The sequence below is a fragment of the Zonotrichia leucophrys genome, chromosome 14 (assembly GCF_028769735.1).
Source record: "Zonotrichia leucophrys gambelii isolate GWCS_2022_RI chromosome 14, RI_Zleu_2.0, whole genome shotgun sequence".
In the NCBI taxonomy this organism is placed as follows: Eukaryota; Metazoa; Chordata; class Aves; order Passeriformes; family Passerellidae; genus Zonotrichia; species Zonotrichia leucophrys.
In genome coordinates, this window is record NC_088184.1 from 9,004,834 (window position 1) to 9,023,817 (window position 18,984).

At 39.1% G+C, this 18,984-nt stretch overlaps 1 protein-coding gene across 1 annotated transcript in view; it reads right to left on the bottom strand.

Annotated features, from left to right (window-relative positions):
* The window catches only part of DNAH3 (dynein axonemal heavy chain 3), a 53,035-nt gene that overhangs the window by 15,977 nt on the left and 18,074 nt on the right, over positions 1-18,984 (bottom strand). The window contains exons 25-48 of the mRNA XM_064726136.1: positions 18,475-18,567; positions 18,058-18,168; positions 16,968-17,082; positions 16,390-16,588; positions 15,260-15,368; positions 14,805-14,918; positions 13,527-13,703; positions 12,427-12,518; positions 11,788-12,007; positions 10,874-11,008; positions 9,617-9,728; positions 8,832-9,073; positions 8,116-8,216; positions 7,932-8,037; positions 6,772-6,901; positions 6,057-6,293; positions 5,570-5,673; positions 4,258-4,552; positions 3,616-3,795; positions 2,473-2,596; positions 2,228-2,384; positions 1,638-1,781; positions 428-1,094; positions 150-315 (exon numbers count right to left, since the gene is read on the bottom strand). Of these exons, the coding sequence (XP_064582206.1) occupies positions 150-315; positions 428-1,094; positions 1,638-1,781; positions 2,228-2,384; positions 2,473-2,596; positions 3,616-3,795; positions 4,258-4,552; positions 5,570-5,673; positions 6,057-6,293; positions 6,772-6,901; positions 7,932-8,037; positions 8,116-8,216; positions 8,832-9,073; positions 9,617-9,728; positions 10,874-11,008; positions 11,788-12,007; positions 12,427-12,518; positions 13,527-13,703; positions 14,805-14,918; positions 15,260-15,368; positions 16,390-16,588; positions 16,968-17,082; positions 18,058-18,168; positions 18,475-18,567 (4,130 nt within the window). The remainder of the gene's footprint in view (positions 1-149; positions 316-427; positions 1,095-1,637; positions 1,782-2,227; positions 2,385-2,472; positions 2,597-3,615; positions 3,796-4,257; positions 4,553-5,569; positions 5,674-6,056; positions 6,294-6,771; positions 6,902-7,931; positions 8,038-8,115; positions 8,217-8,831; positions 9,074-9,616; positions 9,729-10,873; positions 11,009-11,787; positions 12,008-12,426; positions 12,519-13,526; positions 13,704-14,804; positions 14,919-15,259; positions 15,369-16,389; positions 16,589-16,967; positions 17,083-18,057; positions 18,169-18,474; positions 18,568-18,984) is intronic.

The following is an 18,984-nucleotide window of genomic DNA, read 5'->3' on the forward strand; positions in this document are numbered from 1 at the left end:
ACATATGTCTCAGTATCTTTGACTTGCACTGAAATCCCAGAGTTGGCTTAGTTTTGTCCATTTATAAGGACAGATCAAATACACTGGGGGCACAAGGGACAGGAGAACAAACTTTTGCTTCACATGTCTCTTGAGAAATAAACTCATACTCTTTTCTAACGTCATCTTTGAGCTCAACATCCTCTAAAAACTTGTTAGCAACCATTTCCAAAGCATCTGTAGGCCAGGTTTGGAACCAATCAATGGTGCAGCAGTTTATCAGTGAAGGGAACATCCGTAATCGATTTCGAAATGCATCTCCAATAGGACTCATGGCTGCAAAAATAAAAACATGATCATTACCTAAGTTTCTTAGCAGCTAGGAAGCAGAAAAACAAATAAACCTAAAAAAGAAAACATTCTAAGAAACAATGCATTGTATACAGACCTAAGACAATATGCAAATTTTTCTTCACCCTTTCAATAAAGAAGTTGTACATAGCAAGGGGCGTGGCTTCAATCTTCCTGTTCTCCATCCTTGCTGCAGCTTGCATTTTCTCAACAATTTCAGCTTTCTCATCCGCTGGAAAGATATTAGGCACGTCCCCAGTATTTAAAAGCATGTTGATATCTTCCACGAACGATTCATCCTTTATTTGATTATCGCAGAACAAAAAGGACACATTGTTGTTACCAACACCTGCTTTCAGCATGACTTGTTTAACATCATCTTTCCATTCAGTGATGCCATAGGACTTGGTGATTTCGATCTGGAAGAGCTCAAAGGAGTGCATGAAGGTGGCGAGCTTGGTCGCGCTCTGCCGGCCGCTCCCGCCGACGCCCACCAGCAGCAGGTGTCCATTATCCTGCTTCAGTACCCTGCAAATCCTGGAGATGTGCTCAATGGCAAACTGGAACATGACCAGGGACATGGGGGCCTTGCTGATATTGTTGTACTCCTCAAGGTAGTATTCCATCACGCTTGTCAGCTGCTTTAGGTCTGTGATTTCATCATAAATTCTGACTGAAGTGCTTGGCTTTAAATAGTCTCCAAAGAACAGGGCACGAATATTATCATCAGTGACTTTTCCAGTAGGTGAGAGATGACCCAGTACCTAGCAAAAAGGCAAGAATCAGATAATTCTAGCTACTAGAGAATTATTTTCCTTAAAATCATAATAATCCTTATCTACATAGCATTAATATTGCAGAAAGCACTGCTTTTCATGTCCTAGTTACAACCTTGGTCTGGAAAATAATACTGTAGGCTGACATGCAGGTTTCCATATATGCATACCTCACAGAGAGATCCTGCTGTCAAATATAGCATAGTTCTAAAAAGGCTTCTCAGAAAGGTACCCACTACACCCATTGGATCATCCAAGGAATTATCTTGGGTAAAGCACAGATAAATGCTGTGCAAGACATTTATTCCACTGCAGGTGGTCCTCTCTACTAACTCAGAATCCCTCAGAAGTTATGAATCATTCTGATATGAATAATCAATGCTGAATAGAAGATTGTCCAAACTTTTTAAATTCACTGATCAAAATACTGCAAAATGCCTCCAATACTGATTTAATCTCAATTAAATAAGTTTAAGTATTTCTGAAAATGCATCAGTATCATCTTGGTCCCAGCACATTACACAAAAATACCTTATTAAAGTTCTGCTTGAAGCTATTTAATGTTGTCTCTTGTACCATCTGAAAGAAAACATTCTTGTCATCGTCATCAACCAAGCGATCATAGAAAACTCTGTAAACCTCATGAACCCAAAGTCTGATCAGTTTATCTCCGTCCTGAAAATGAAAATACAAAAGAATGGGTAAATATAGCTCAGGCAGGATTTGTTCAAAGAGAAAAGGTTAGAAATGTCCATCTGGACCCTGCTATACCTTGTACTAAACTCAGTGGGAATCTTTCAGTCCCAAGCTATTCAGCACATGGCCCAGCATCTGCTAACTTACCTGGATTCCTCACCTAGTTACCATCTTGTCCTTCCTGCCAACATAAACTGGTACTTTCATGTCAAAGCACTTTTTCTCTACTGGATCAAATCAAATAGTATTAACAAAATGTCAGCTCTCTCCCTCAGAGACAGACAGAAAATACATAACAAGGAATTCAGGGACTATTCTGATCTTAAACCCTGCAAATCTATTGAAATCATAGTTCATCTATTGTAAAAATAATTAACTTTTTTCACTGCTTTCTCCTACATCAACATAATAAAACTACAACTTACTTGCAAATGAGTGTGTGGACAGAGCAGAACTCCTTTAATAACCCTGGAAAAATCCCGTAGATTAAAGACATAGTGGGATTTTGAAGGAGTTGGGAGAAAATTATCAACTGCCAATTTATACAGCACTGATGTCGCTTGGACCATCATCTTACCCAGCCTTAAGAAGGAAAAGAAGTACAAATTTAACTTCTGCAGATAAATCACAGGGAAAAGACAAAAGTGCTACAGTAAATTGATCCCATTACCTTAGAAATGAAGCATCAAAGCCATTGCTGAAGTGCCAGTCAGTAACTGCAGTAAAAATCCTGGTTAAAATATCATCATTGAAAGCAGAGATAGAGACAATATTCAAGTGCCGTGTGAAGCGTCCTGGAACACACACAGAAGGATGCAGAGAGATTTAAATGGTCAAATATTTTTCCACTTTTCAGCTTTCTTCTTCTAGGATTGCCTGTCATTAAAAAAACATTTGAATCTGGCACCAGCTTCATGATTTTGTTTCTGGCAAATTTCTGCCCTAGCAGTGAAGCAAAAGAAATATAAACTGGACTACATTTTCTATAAGTATTTAACTTAAAACAACTGTTTTGAATATGTAGAACATGAATCATCATTACAAGGCTATTACTCAATTTAAAATTTCAGCTCACATGAGCCTTTTGATTATGATGACACAGTAAAACTTTTACAAAGTCAAGCATCTTGTTATTGGCTTTCACCTAAAAACAATCATTCTACATGAGTAGATTTTAGAAATTTAGCTGTATCAGAAGACTTATTTTCATAAAGCCTCTCAGAACACACACAGTTATAGCTGTATCACAGTGTTTATAAGAAGCAAAGCAGCATGAAGTGCCCTATAACAATGCAGCTGTATATAGCCTATAATAATGAAGCTGCAGGTACATTAGGGCATTTATTTACCTAATTTTTTCATTAGAAAATATAACCTCCCTTATGATGCTGTGACAGGAATCATGGACTTGCAGGTAACATTCCTGTAAATAAATGCAGGCAGCCTACCTTAACATCAGGAGATACAACTTCAGAAGAGACTTTCCAGAGACATGGCAAGCAGATGTATTCCCTCCCTTTTCCAAATTACAGAAACCAGAAAAAATCTCCATCGCTAATTTTAGAATAACTTCTGTCATTCACAGTACAATCAACTCTAAAAATTGTTTCTAATGGTGATTAATCTCCCTCTGTTAGAGGTACAGATTTGAACTTGAACATAACAGACCTGAACTTGGAATAATCCACTCTGTGAATGCACCGGTAGATCCACCAGTTGTAGATAAATGTTGAATTTGCCATCAGCAAACCTGAACCCACCCCTTAATTTCAGTCAGCTAGACAACCACCTGCCATAGTAATGTATTTCCTACCTGTAATGTCATTCCTGCCTCCCCCAGGGGGACCCATAGCTGTGACCAGCAGGACATCTATGATGCTGAGGTGGGATGAATCCTTCCTGTCGTACCAGTGCCCGTGATCGATCCATTGCCTGAGAAGCTCAATGGCTGGCTGGGCTCCATATATCTCCTTTTCAGGCATGTTTAGGTCATCTATGGAGAACAGAGACATTGAATAAAAAAACATCAGTGTTTGGGAATTCACTTTTTTCTAAGAAGGAAAAGTAACTGTACTAGGGGTTGTGAAAGGCTGTGTGTTGTTATTCCTGCTGCCCATTGAACTAACCAAAATCAAATACCATTATACCTTACAGGCATAATTAAGGTCATGGCCTAACTAATTGTGGCTGGTGATTTTATGTCATGTCATGTCACGTCCCACTGCAACTCTAAGAACTATTCTGAAGACAACCATCACTTAAACCTCCCAGCAAGGGCAGTGCTAATCCTTTGGTGATCCCCCTGGGCCCCTTCCAGCTCAGGAGATACTAGGATTCTCTGGGTGCCTGAAAAAAGCACTAAGGCAATCCAAATTTACTAGTCTTGGTGAACCACTTCCTTTGCCTAAAACCAGAAGAAGAATTATTTTTAAAAAATGAAATAAATATGTCTTACCCACAAAAATTATAGCTTCTTTCCCTGTTGGAGGTCCAAATAATCCTTTTCTTCTTCTGTCCAACTTGGACATAATAATATCCTGGGTCTGGTTAGCAGATGTTCTTGCAGAGAAGTTGATGAAACTCGGGATGTATTTTTCCTTTGGAAGTTTCAGTAGAAAGTTGTTTGTTATAGCTGTTTTTCCAGTGCCAGTGGGACCCACAAAAAGCAAAGGGACATTATGATCCACATATGTTTGAAGAAAAAACATTTGTCTGGCAGTTTCCATTGTTGGAATGATTAGCTCAGATACCTGTTAAACAGGAAAGTAAAATAAAACATGAAAATCAAACATCTAATACCTTAATCAACATGGCTATTTGCAAGCAACTACAGGAACCCTGTAGCACATAAAAAGTTGTATTTTAAAAAGTTCTGTGTTTTAAAAAGTTCTATTGTCTGAAAACCTAAGCTATAACAAGGTTCTAGTAAATACTATGGCCCATTTCTTGTTCAGGGCTTATACAGTCAATAGCACAACCAGTATTACCTATATTATGGTTCACAGACATTATATAAAGCCTGGAGAACTACAGAGTTCAATATGGCCTAGTTCTGTTCCTCTACTGTGCAAAGGGAAAAGGAACACTGGTATGGAAATTTTTTTTTTCTCTTCCTCAATTTTTACTTATAATTAGCAGCTGTGGATTTGATATCAAGGAAAGATTTCTGGCAGCAGAATGAAATGCCATCTTGCATCTCTCATGTACCTAATAGACAAGACAATGGCAACTACAGTGGAATGAGAAGTTGAACAAGCTTAAGGTATCTTGAAATTTGATCTGCAGATCTCTGCTGTGCTTCCCTTCCATTCAGTTCACAGCTGTCATCAAAATCTGAGTGCCCCTATTTGGAATGGAAGGGATCCAGGACTCTCAGTACTGTTCCCCACATCCCAGTCTCTTTGCTTGCTTTCTCTGAATAATTCATAGTACAATGTCATGAGATCAACCCCTGAAAACAGAAATGAAGGAATAGAAATTCAGGCTTTGGCTTTTTCCCACCATGGTTCCCCCAGTATCAAATGCTGTCAGAGAACAAAGCAGAACCCAAATTTTAACCACCAGGAAACCTCAGGGCTCCATGTGCACCTGCAGTGCTGAACTTCCAGTGTTAGTGCTACCAGAATTGAGACAAAAGCATGAAAGGGAGCTCACAGAGACTAATGAAATGTTGCAAAGGAATCATCAAACAGCCTAATATAATTATTCATACCTCTAAATTATTTATTCAAATAATTATTTTGCATAATAAAGATAGCAATGTGCACCTTAGCCCCTGGGGCGATAACTTGCTCTTCCTTTGTGATGTAGTCTGTCCACATGGCCCACTGCCCATGGCCACGCTTGTTAAAATAGAAGTCAAAAACACTCCCTGTTAATTGAAAAGCACAACATAGGAAAACCCACTGATTAAATTATAAAAATAAACTTCACTGATTTCAGTGTGAGATTTCCAAAACTGTGAGGTAATGGAAGTTTTCTAGCACACAAGATACACCCCCCCCCAGTCTCAGCCCCCAAGTGCCATTATCATCACCAAATGATTTTAGGTCAGATTCAGCCACAGTGTTTGAGTATAACTGGAGGCATATGCTACTCCAGGTTAAAAGAGCCAGGGAAGGGCACCCAACTGTGCAGCCCAAGGCCTGGCAGATGGTGGCTCTGCTGCAGACTTAACATCTGCCAGGCACAACAAGTGCCAAGCTTTCTTACTGCTTTATAAAAGGCCAGGTAAGCACAGTTATGAAGAAGCACCTTTTTCTGGGAAGATATTGCCTTTGTTAATCTTCACGTTTTTAGGGCGTGGGTTTTGGTCGTTCATTCCATTGAGCAAGTTGCGATAAAATGAATCAAATTTTCTTCTGCTGTCTCCGTCGATGATCCCTCCAATTGTCCACACCAAAGCAAAAAGGAAAAGGCCCTGTAGCCATGAGGTGATCTGTTGAGCAGACATGGTTTCACTGTCCTCTTCATCACATTCCTTAATTTCATCTAAAACAGATATTTTGAATTTTAGTTAAAAGCCAGTAATAACCAGAAATCCCAATGCAAAATGCATTTTTGCAAAAGTATCCTGAGACAAAGGTAGAGCACTGTCTGCAGTGGAATGAAGCCAATCTACAAATAGAGGATCTTGTCTGTGTAAGATACTGTTTACAAATAAAAATGAAATTAGAAGAAAAATAGTCCTCTTTTCTTCAGATGGTAGCAAACAGCAAGCAAAACATACAACATACTTGCAAGATCATGTCTAGTTTTGTAATGACACCAGTTTCCAAATGTGAAAGCTCTGTATGCAAAGAACTATTAATAATACTGATCAGTGAGATCACTGAGTGTGTTATATGAACCCAATAGTTCATATACAGTTTGGTATTTCCTTGCATCTTATAGGCTGCATTTTGTTCTGGGACATGGCAGGGGAAAAAAGAAAAATTGAAATAAAACCCAGGCAGCTTAGGGTACTTACCAAGGAGAGAAGAGTAGAGTTTCATCAAGCTGCTACTCAGGTGAAGAGAGGACGTTTTTACCATGAATTTGCAATGATGGTCAATAAAATCTAAACAGGGCTCAACTAGCCACATAAACAAGTCATCAACCTACCAGGAGAAAAGGAAATAGCTGTGTGACAATGCAGGACTTGCCACATTCCCCACTGTCCCTCAATTCACCCTCAGTCAAACATAAGGCATCAGAAATTGTCCAGGTTGGCAGAGAGATCAGGAAAGGGCTCGTGTGAGGTGGTACTGAAATGTTCACAACATCACACCATCACTGTCTGATGGTGAAAACAAGATGCTTGCAACACAGAGAAGTTTTCAGCAGGAATTCTGTTCCCCAGTTACTGATCCAGACAGCAGAGCAGAAGCTCAGCCTAGAGAGACTCCTGTTTTGTTTAGGCAACAACAAAATTATTCCAACAGAAACAAAGGCAAGGGTTTCATCCTCCCTTAAAGAGAGGCCCCCTACAGAGGAGCCAGCACAGATACTGTGCCACAGCAGAAATTCCAGCATGCTGGGGCTGACTGGGGCCTGCAGGAGTGCCACAGCATGTGGTATCTGCTCCGTGAACTCAAACTGGAAAACAGGACAGAAATCTCGACCTAACCTTTTCCCAGGGACTAGTACTCAGGGAGATGCACTAAAGGGTCAGGCTATCTGTTGCTTAAGGAATAATTACTTTACTCTGATGAACTAAGAAAACTATGAATAAAGAGCTCTTCTAGTCTTGGTACTTCTTTGAAATTTGATTCTAATTTCCTGCAAAAACTCAAAGCGGGTCTTCTCAAATCACATAAATAAATTTTCTACAGCTCCACTCCTAATATTATTCCAACTATTTTACTAGATTTTAACGACCAATAATAAGGATTTTAAATTTTCATTAAAAGCTGATTCTCACCAACAACTATTTTTATTTGCATCCACAGAAAACATAGTAGAATACACAGCACGAAGAGCTGTCCTTCATACAAGCAATGAGGTGAAAAAGGCTTTGAAGACTAAACTGTTATTGGTAATAATAACAAAGTTTTGATTCTGCATGCCTGCCTTCAAGTGGGCAAACTGTGAATGTCACCTTATAGTTCATCTTCTAATTAGACCTGTGCAAAAAATGAAGTCTCGCACCAGCTGTCGGTGTTCTTCCTGCAGGTTTGAAGGCAGAGTTTTCAAGTAGGAATCCTTCAGTGGCTTCCAACCCAACTGCTGTGGGTCCATATAGATCATACCACACCTGGGAAGAACAAACACCTGTGGTAGAGGAATGCATGTGCGAGGTGGGACAGCTGAACCTTGAGTGCTCTCACATTACCTGCTGACAGTTGCTGGAGATGCCTGCTCCAAGTCTGCTGGCTCAAAGATTAAACTCATTTTTGAGCTCATCTGAATTATTTCACCACTCATTAAGCATAACTGCAAGAAGAGCATCACATAAACATGGTCTAGTCATGTTAGTGATGATCATACAGTCAAAGCAATGTCTGTCATAAAATCACTGAACATTCCACTTAGTGTCACTCCTCATTCATTCATTTGTATCCTTACAATACATGATATTTCATGACCTTGTCTCAACTTTTCCATGTCTTACTGTAAGGCTTGCAGAGACACAGAGAACAATTTAACTAACTCTAACTTTAAATAACTCTGCAAGAAAAAGCAGTTATGACCTGCAGCTTTTTTAAAATTCACTTATTTTCAAGGTAATTTAAACAAGTTCAGTTTTCAGTCACAGAACTGAGTCCATGTATTTCAGTTTCCTAAAAGGGTCAATAAAAAAGCCTCAATGATCAGTCTCATTTCAATAAAGAAAGAGGAAGACAAGGCTTCTAGGAAGAAGTAATAGATTAATATTATCTAATACCATCTAAACCCACTCACACAACTGGGGAAAAAAAGCAGTGCTTTTAGGCACATCAGCCTTTCCTGAATTTCACACCTCCTTTGACTAATGCAATAACAATATTGCTACTACTAAAATTAAGTATGTTTATTCAAGGATGAGGGTAGGGGCAAAAATTAGGCTACCTTTTTATTATCATCCAGCACAGTGTTCATGTTCTCTATCCAAACTGCATCCACAGGGCCATCAAAAATAATCCACTTGCGATCCTCTGTGGTAGAAGATGCTTGTTCCCTGAAGGCCTTTGCAAGAACTCCATCTGACCACTCATGACTTACAGGATCAAAACTGCCATACAACTGCCCCATAGTAATGGCTTTGGGATTAATAATTTTGTACTCAACAGCAAACTCATCCATGGCGTTCGCTGTGTAAAAAGGCAAATACATGAGCTTGAGAATGTGATAGGTTAGTTTTATTCAATAGCTGAACAAGATGATTCCTGAGGATCCTACTCCAGCTGCTCAAAGCAAAGAACCCAGATATGTGCATCTAGGTAGCAGTAGATAAGAAATTCCCTTACTTGTACAAGGCAAGCAAGAAGTCTGCTGTAAAAAAAAACCACATATAAAAAGAAAAAGCACAGCAGCATAGATTTCATATATCTATGGGAGCTACTTACAATATCCTATCAGAGCTAATTTTTTCAAGAGCATTATGCACAAGTAAAATGTCCAACAAAATGAAGAAAAGCATAAACACATTAGTATGGCTTACTGTTCCAGTAGATGTACAGAAAAATACTATCAGACAAATATGCCAGACAAAAATAGTTCAATTAATAGAAATTTTGCAATCAAGAAAGAAGAGTATAGGACAATTAACAACCTGGGCATATCTCAGCAAAGCAAAAATAACAGTCATAGAATTGACTTCATTGAATGAGAAGCTTGTGGCTGGGCAATGTTACCTGCACACAGATCAGCCAGGGCTCCAGCCAGCACTTTGTATGAACTGGTTTTCCCACTCATAGGATCTCCAACAATCATGAAACCGTGGCGCACCAGCATCATTTCGTACACCTGCCAGGGACAGGAGAGCCTCTCCTTAGATGGCAATAAAGAAGTGTTATGTGTTATGTGAGTGAAAATAGAAGTTTCCTTCCTGCATTCATATGTGGAACAGCCAGATCTCTGCACTCTGCTGGCTAACCAAAGCCTTAATCCAAATCAGAGGGCAGCCATGCTTTTATGGCAATTCTCACTGAAACTATTTAAGTTGTTTTCCCCAGGCATCCTCCCTTTCTCCTTGCTAAATGTCATCCCTCAACTGCAACAGGGTGTGAGGGCACTAACCAGACACTGCAGATCACAGCCTCGAACTGAAATCAGTGGTTACCAACGAAGCTGGCAAAAAAGAACTGAAACTACAGCTCTGAGCATCTGGCACATGGTCAGTCCCATAGAGGCTGATTTTGGACTGCAAGAGTGGTAACTTCTTTAGTCACCCACAAGATCCTGTCAAAGCTCAAGTCAAAGCAAAACCACCATTAAGCAGACCTGTAATAACCCCTAAGCAGATTTTTTATAATGTTAAGGCTGTTATTTTCTATTTTAACTTCCTAACCAGTTAACACTACCCCTGTTTAAATGAAAGACACAGTATGGATTAGAAAGCAGCACAGGGCAAGTCTGAACATAAGCCATTTTCACCAGGCCACACATTTTTACCCTTGCCATTACCCTGTCACTAGGCTGCACAAGAAAAAAGGTTAAGTATTGTTTAAAAGGTCCCCAATAGTAGTAAATAGGAGGCAGTGGGAACACAGGGCTGGAAGTGAAGCATAAGCAAGGTCCCCTCTTTCAAGACTTCTCAAGGAGACTGTACAGAACTGAGACCAGAGCCTGACTCCCAGTCCAGAATTCTGTTCACTAGGCTACACTGCCTCTGTCAGTAACAGATTCAGTTTAATTTTCTATCCTGAGGCACAAGCCCTACAAGCCCTACCCTACCTGTGGCTGCACACATTAGCTGCTTCACAGACTGAATTACAAAATCACTATGACCAAAGCAGACTTTTATTCCATAATTTGTACTCTGTAAAAACACCCCATTTGTAATATTCCATTAATTGGTAAGGAAACTATTAGCTATTCATCATGACATAGACAGTGAATGGAGAGTCTGCTCTCATGCTTTTCTTCCCCAGAAGTATGTGAAAATAAACCTGAATAATTTTTCCAATGAACCACGGCACTGGTTGAAGATTCATTTTTTCAATATTTTCAGTTAGTGCCTTGATAAATACATCATAGTCTGGTGTAGGAAGAACCACTCCAGGAAACAGGTCAGATATGATACCCTGTTAAGGAGAGACAGAATTGAACACTATTTAAACACAGGTTACACAAAGAGAAAATTCCTAAGTAAAACAATATTAATACAGATGACAGGGGCTTAAAACCAGATGTCCTCAGCTGGACAGAACTAACTTCTAGGCAAACTGTAGCCATGGAAGCATTCTGTACACATGAAACAGATACCTGTGCCTGCAGTTTTCATGAACACCTTGCTATTGCTTTAAAAATTTGCCCCCATGAGGATTACACAAAATGATGTGAAAGTAGTTGAATGAATTTCAGTGATTAAAAGTGTTCCAAAACTTCAGAGCAGTGACTCTGGCTGTGCTTCTACCCTAGATTTTTAGTCCCGTTTACTGCTTTGTATCTTAATTAATTTGCTATGAAAGCAGAATGCAAACAGAAACATCACCATTTTTATTCTGAACTCAAATTTCTAAATGACCTTAACTTAATTATCCACATCTATTTTGGAGCACAAAGCCAGAAAACAAACTTCAAAGAATGATTTCTGTGAATGAAACAGCCCAAGAGGATTTTTAACAATATATCATCTAAAACATTTCATAGAATAACTTTAAGGAACCATTGAAAGTTTGCTTTTCAAAATAATCCTAACAGAACTAGAGAGTTCCTCCAGATCAGTGGACTGAAATAACTCTACATAACATGGCATCATCTAGATCAAACTGTTCCAAATTAAGATAATGACTGTTTCTCTGAGTTCTTATAACAGATCTCATCATCATCAAACCTAAAACACACTGGCCTGATACCTTACCTGAAACAATGGCACATCCTGGGACAAGAACTTGGCCAAATTAACATCCATCAGAGCCCGAAGCAGCAGCACACTTTCATTTTCAGTTGGGTACTTCAGTTTTAGGTTCCCTGCTGCTGTCAGGACAGATTTCACCGCACGCATCCCGTAATCGTAGTGGTGCTGGGACGACAACTGCTCCGAGCACAAACGGTAAGTGGCAACAATTTTCTGGGCAAGACTGTGGATAATAAAATAGAACATGTAAAGTGAAAGGATCTCACCATGCAAGGAAAATAATTCACCTTCCTATATACACCAAGTATCTGCAGTGATTCTAAGACACAGCAGCTGAGAAGGTAGCCCAAGGCACCTGGAAAGCAAGACTGTGGAAAAATGCCATGGTACAGGATGTGTGCATCATCTAGGAATTCTGTATCATATTTTGATACATTTTCCAAGTGATTCTGTGCATAAGTGCACATCTAGCAGAATGAGGTGGAAAATGAGAATTGACAAGAAAGGAGGAAATTAAAAAGTCCTTTCTAGAGAAACAAAACATGGACAGCCTTCCATATATGCCTCAAACACACATATATGCCTTAGAGAGGAATGAGGTATATCAGACTCAACTAAGGTAGAAAATTCAGCATGTCTTACCTCTTAGAGTCCAGAAATCCCATTGAATAAAGTGAAATTTCCCCAATCAAGGCATAATCTGGGACCATCATGGCAACTGTTCGGAACAGCGCCTGTAAGGAAAAAAGTAAGATATGACTGTGGGATACTGTAATAAATTGTGCCTGTTTTGTAAGAATAGTATCTCTCCATAAATTCATGAATGCAAAGAATTCATGAATCATCTGAAATCTAAGACTGCTTTAGAGTTCTATTCTATTCTGATCTTATCAAGAAGTTCAAGAGGTCTGTGCTAAGCACTGCAGTAACAAAAGCTTAGAAAGAGTCAATTCTAAAAACTAAATAGAGGAAAAGGGAGGTGACATTCATCTCACTGTCATAACAGACAATCCAGAACATGGTGTGGTTAATGCTTTGTAAAAGATCATTCAAAGAATTGTGGCAATGTCAGAAAAAGAATCAGGACCATGGAGTCTCAGCAACTCACAAAGTTATAATAAATTTAAATTGGGATTTGGATCACCAAACCATTGTAAACCCAGAAAATTTCCAATTAGGGAGAGCACAGCTAAAGCTGTAAACTGTTACCAATATGATTAGTCAGAGACCTTTCTTCTGTGCATTTTGTACAACCCTAGCTGTTTACTAAAGCTTGGTGAAAAGCACAGCAGGATACACTTGAATGGGTTATCAGTTGTGCTGGTTTTGGCTGGGGTAGAGTTAAATTGTTTCACAGTAGCTGGCCTGAGGCTGTGTTTTGGATTTGTGCTGGAAACAGTGTTGATAATTCCGGGATGTTTCAGTTATTGCAGAGCAGAGCTCACACAGAGAAAATGCCTTTTGTGCTCCTCACCCCACACACCAGCCAGGAGAAGGGGATGCCCAAGGAGTTGAGGGGACACAGACAGGACAGCTGAGCCAAGGGATATTCCAGAGCACATGGGGTCATGCTCAGCAGAAGTAGCAAGGGAGGGGAAATTCAGAGTGATGGCATTTTTCTTCCTTAAGCTAAGCAACCATTAGACATCAGTTTATTATCCAATTGATGACTTTTTTATTATTATAGACAAGAAGTCACAAATTCAGTTTAATTTCTACAAGAAAACAGGATTTCAGATTACCTTCAGATTATCAGGCAGCTCTGCCCGTCCAGCATAGCCAGGATTCATGGTAATAAACACAGCACATGTGGGGTTAAGAGAGATCTCTGTCCCTTCAAAGATGAATTTTTTGAGTTTACGGATTATAGCTTGCTGGATGCTAAGTATCTGCTGGGCAACTACAGATAATACTTCAACCTAATACAGACAGAACAGATTGGAAAACATAAGACACTTGGAGAACCAATATAAAATAGTTTTGTTTACATATTTTGATGGCTGTATTTGCATTCTTCCAGGGAAAAATCACCCTGGTTTTTGTATTAGCTGTCTATGGAAGGGATCCTCTGAAAGTTAGTGCCACTATTCTCTGCTCAACTAACAGAGACTGATCAACAAGGGCTTCTAAAAGCCTCCTCAGGGAAATACCGTGTGCCTGAATGTAGTCATCTAAGTTAGTTGGACAGGAACTCCCTCTGGAGGCCTCTAAAAGCACTTTCCCTTCAACTCAGACACAGCTTAGGCTCTCCAGAAAAACTGATTCACTCAATGCCCAAAACTGAGGGTAAATAATAGCTAAGGCTTGCTGATTGTTTGAAAGTATCAAGATAACAGAATATTGGAAAAGAAATTCTAATGCTTGAATTCACTAGAAAACAAGCTGCAGCTGAAGAACAGAAAAATTAAGGACTTAATACTAATACATACAAAATAGAATTTGATGAAATTTCCACATTTACTAGTATGTATTTAAATGGAATTTCATCAAAGTAAGGATAAAACTTATCCAAAGTCATCAGTGACCAAATTAAACAAAACCAAAATGACCAGAGTAAGATCAAGGGGAGAATGAGATATGTCAGTTTACACAGCTTGATAATCAGGTCACTCAGTTAGAGCACTCAGCTCTGGTTATTACAGGAATTCCTCCACTGGGATTTGTCCATCCTGTGCTGAACATAGACAAATGCAACTCCACACCTGTAGCTTGATTTCTCAAGGAGAAGACAAGAAATTTCTTTCCCAACAAAGGAGTGACACATACAAAAGAAAAAATTGTAAAGGAACATTTTTTCCAGCTAAATTGACCCAGAACACAACACTACTGCAACACAGCACAGGTGGGCATGTGCTTCCAGAGCAGGCAGCAGAGTGCCTATTTCTGTGTCACTAATTATCAAAACAAAGAGGCCTCACCACAAGTAAAAGCAGAAAATTGGCAATAATGTCATGTCTAAATCTAAAACTTCTTATGTCTTAAATTGAAGCTTTCTCATTTTATTTGAGTTAAAACATTACCTCAATTCTATTGAACTCATCAAAGCAGGACCATGCCCCAGCTTGTGCCAGCCCCTTAAAGAACTTGCCCATTGCCTTGTAATCGAGGCCATCAGAGCAGTTAAAGACAACACACTGCAACAAAAACACACAGAACATTTCTCAGTATTACCACAAAAGTATTACCTCTATAAAATTCTTAGCATCTAAAATGGGAAGGGATTATTGTTGCTAATTTTGGATTAAGAAAACAGGATGCCATATAGACACAGTCCTAAATGTGAGCTTGTTACCAACTATTCCCATGAATGAAGAACAGAATCACAGAATCATTAGGCTGGGAAGGACCTTTAAGATGTTTGAGTCCAACTGTAAATGAATAGCTACAAAATAAGCACCACTTGCTTAAGAATGGCATTTTAATATCTACATACCCAAACATAAACAGTAGAAAGCAAAAAAGGGAGTTTTGGTACCTGCTTAGCTATAGCTTTTGCTAGATCTTTTGTTGTTTCTGTTTTGCCAGTCCCAGCAGGCCCTTCTGGAGCACCACCAAGACTTAATTTCAAGGCACCCATTAATGTCCTACATTATCAAGAACAGAGGCATTAGAAATAGCAATCTTTAGCATCAGATTATTTCTGAATGGATTGACATGTACTTTCCCATAAGGCTCTCCTGAAAATAATTCACTTGTTTCTCTACAGACTTCACAGCTTGCCCTAAAAACCCAGTATTGTCTCATAAGTGATTCCTAATTGTGGAAGGTCACATTTGGCCACCTGGCCTAAAAGGAATGTCAAGGCTTTTATTACATGCATCCTCCTTGTATACCCTCAATTACACAAGCAAATGAACAGTGCCATGAGCAAAATGGTAGATTCTGCAAAAATACACATTTCCCTCAAGTGGCACTTAACTGGCAAGAGCTTGAAGCTGGCTTTATAAATTCAGCCCATCTTTAGAAAGCATAAAGCTTGTTAGAAAAATGGATGAGATAGCATAAAGCTTGTTACAAAAACCTGGGAATCACATTGCTTTCCAAGTGAACATCCTACTAAAATGACATCCCTGTTAATACTGGGAGTGATCTGATTACTTTACAAAACCGTCATTCAAAGGCTTTGACTCATGTCTTGAGGGCTCACCAGAAGTGAAATATGAAATGCCTTTGAATATTTTAACCTTGAGGACTGAACTATTTCCATTAAATACTCTTGCAAGCCAGTGGAGGAACAGGAAGCTAACTGCATTCAAGTATCTGTGAAGGGCTTTTTAATTACCTCATTTATCTTACAGGCAGGCATATCCAAACTGTGTGCCTTACTTCAGATAAATTAATTGACCAGTGCTACTGTAGAATTCTTTGCAGTTCCAATACCATGTGCTGCCACCTCTTTTCAGAAGCACCTTCTTGGATACAGGAGAATCTATTACTCTACTGGTGTAGAAGGCTATACATTGTAAATATTTTTACCATATTAGGGCAAAATCTACAAGAAAATGTTAGCTTCTGAGGTTCCTCCTATTATTAACAAGGAAAAAGGAAGTAAACACAGATCAATCCAGAAAAAGAAAGCATTATTCATAGACAGTACGTCCTTACCTGTAACATCGATCTGTCAGTGGGGTTATAACCAGACGTGGTGAATTGCCCAGGTACTCATAACCATATTTCATTTCTGTTGTGATCATTCTCACTGTCACATCTTGCTCTGTCCAGTAGTATCTCAGCTGAGAAATCCACTGGAAGTCATTCAGATCTGTGACTTTGTCTTCAACCAATTTTGAGACCACATCACGAGCTGCAGAGTAAGACACAGATTGTTTTAAAAAATCTAGACACTTCTGCTGAGGTATTTACTTAACTTATAAGTAAAGTAACATTTACTTAGAGCTATGTGTGAGTAACTCAACATTTAGAGGCTGGTTTTCATATTAGAGAGGAATTTGTAATTGTTTTGCATAGGGAATCAGTTTAATTGATTCCAGTGTCTGTTTTAAGTAGATGCGAGACCCTTGTGCAGTACTGAACAACCCTCATTCCCCAAAGAGCTGAGCAGTAACTCTGTAAAGGCTGATTCAAGTTAGAGAAGCATTTTAGGTGCCTGTCTCCAGCAGCCCACCCAGGTGCTGACAGCAGCACTGCCCCAGCTGCCCTGAGGAGCAGCAGCTGCTCATTACCGTGCACATCAATGACAATGAGAGCCCCCAGCGTCAGCCGGGCTCCGCTGGACAGCTTCCCTCTCACCAGCTCCACGATGTCCTTGATCTGGACATTGCTCTTCTCCAAGAAATCCTGCCACAGAAACAAACACAGCCATTAATGGGATGCTGGAGCCAGCAGTTCCTAAGCCCCCGTGGGTGCGATCATTGGAGACAGCCCCTCTAACAAAACACATGAATGGTAGTCTGGGCACCATACAAATATTTTAAATTCTCTTTGGTATACTGGCATTTTATCTTAACATGAACCCTTCAAAAATATTTATGGCCTGAAAGAAGGCTTATAAGCAGAAGGCTTATCTTTCTTCCTAATGGAAGTGACAAAACTCTACAGAGGGATAGGAGCAGATATTCTTTGTTTAGCTTCTCCCACACAAGAAAGGATGGGCATATGGGACCAAGTCCATTAGCAACATGGTTTACTTTAAACTGGTGTTGGACTACATGATGTCCAGAAGTCCCTTAAATTCTGTGATTCACTGTTCTGTGATTTCTTCCCTTTTTTTTTCAGCTATGGATTATTTGGGATACTTTCTCTGAAAGTAACAAACATTTTAGTTCTGTCTGGATATATTGAATAAAATCTTCATCTGGTGTTAAACAATGCAGGCAAGTTAAAGCTAAGATATTCAGCAAGGATACAGAAACAAAAAGGCATTATTAAAATGTACTATTTGATGTAAAGTTTATTAATATTTTTCTATTTCAACATTTAATAAGCAGCCCAAACATTCTGTTGACAGACTTAATCTCCAAATTAATCTTCATCCACCCAGCTTAAGTAGGATCAAAAAAAAGCCCATTGAATTAAAGAGAAATTATTTCCACTACTTGAGCATGTGTTTGAGTAAAGCCTCAGTGAAGTGATAGTTAAAACTGCTGTAGTGACAGAGGCACCATGAACACATAAGAAAAGTTTCTTGCATGAAATAAAAAATTTGGCTGCTGCACCTTCCTCACCACAAGAGTCAAGCAATAACCAGAGAAATCAGTGGTTAATTAATCAGAGTTCAGTGCCTAGAAACAGAAAGTTAGAAGAAAATCTTACTTGTAAAGCTTTTTTCCTTATAGCCTCAGACACTTCTTCTGTCCAGTAAATGGATGAAATACAAATAACTGCCTGTCCAGGCCACTGAAGTACCCACTCTTTCCGAGGAACCTTAAACCAAAAGAAAAATTTCAGACACAAGATTTCATATAAACACATTAGATTATGGCACTGAGAAAAATTACTTTCCTCAAATGTCTTTTGTCTCATGTTGTAAATAAATGAGAACAGCATCTAAAGCTTTAATACTTTTTCTTCCTGAAATTCAGGACTAAAACTTCAAATTGGCACTATTGAACAAGAAGAGCTGGTTTCCACTTAGTTTCAAACATGTTTCCTTGGTTAAGAATTTGAGCAACCTATTCACGTATATTTGTTTGTGAAATCTAACTCATACCATAGTTTAGGAATAATTACCTGGCTATATCCTTTTATGCCATTTTGAAGAACTTGTCTGACACTGGCCAACATCATTTCTTCTACTTGCAGAAGCCATTTTTCTACCATGCCCTTCAAGAAAGAACACTTAAGAGTTAATACACATTTCCTGACTGCTTTCTTCTTCTTCAGTGACAAATTATTTGAAATGTGTTAGGCTTAAATATGCTTTCTTCAGATCTGGGTGTTGTATATAAAAGAAGTAAAGGTTGAAATTACCCAAAATATGACTGGTGATACTGTAGTTTACACTGTCTCAAGGCAGGTATATGAAGACAACCCAGTAAAGAAACTGGATATGTTTCATATAAGCTGGATATGTTTCATACAGGCTTAAACAAAAAACAGATTGCATCATCAGGTAAGCCTGCTCATTTTAACCCAGGGCATGCTTTGTTCCTACAGGATTAAGGGAAAAGAGTGTCTGTAACTCACAACATGCCCCACCTTTCAGAGGAATTTACTGCAAAACTGGTGTGTCTCACTCCT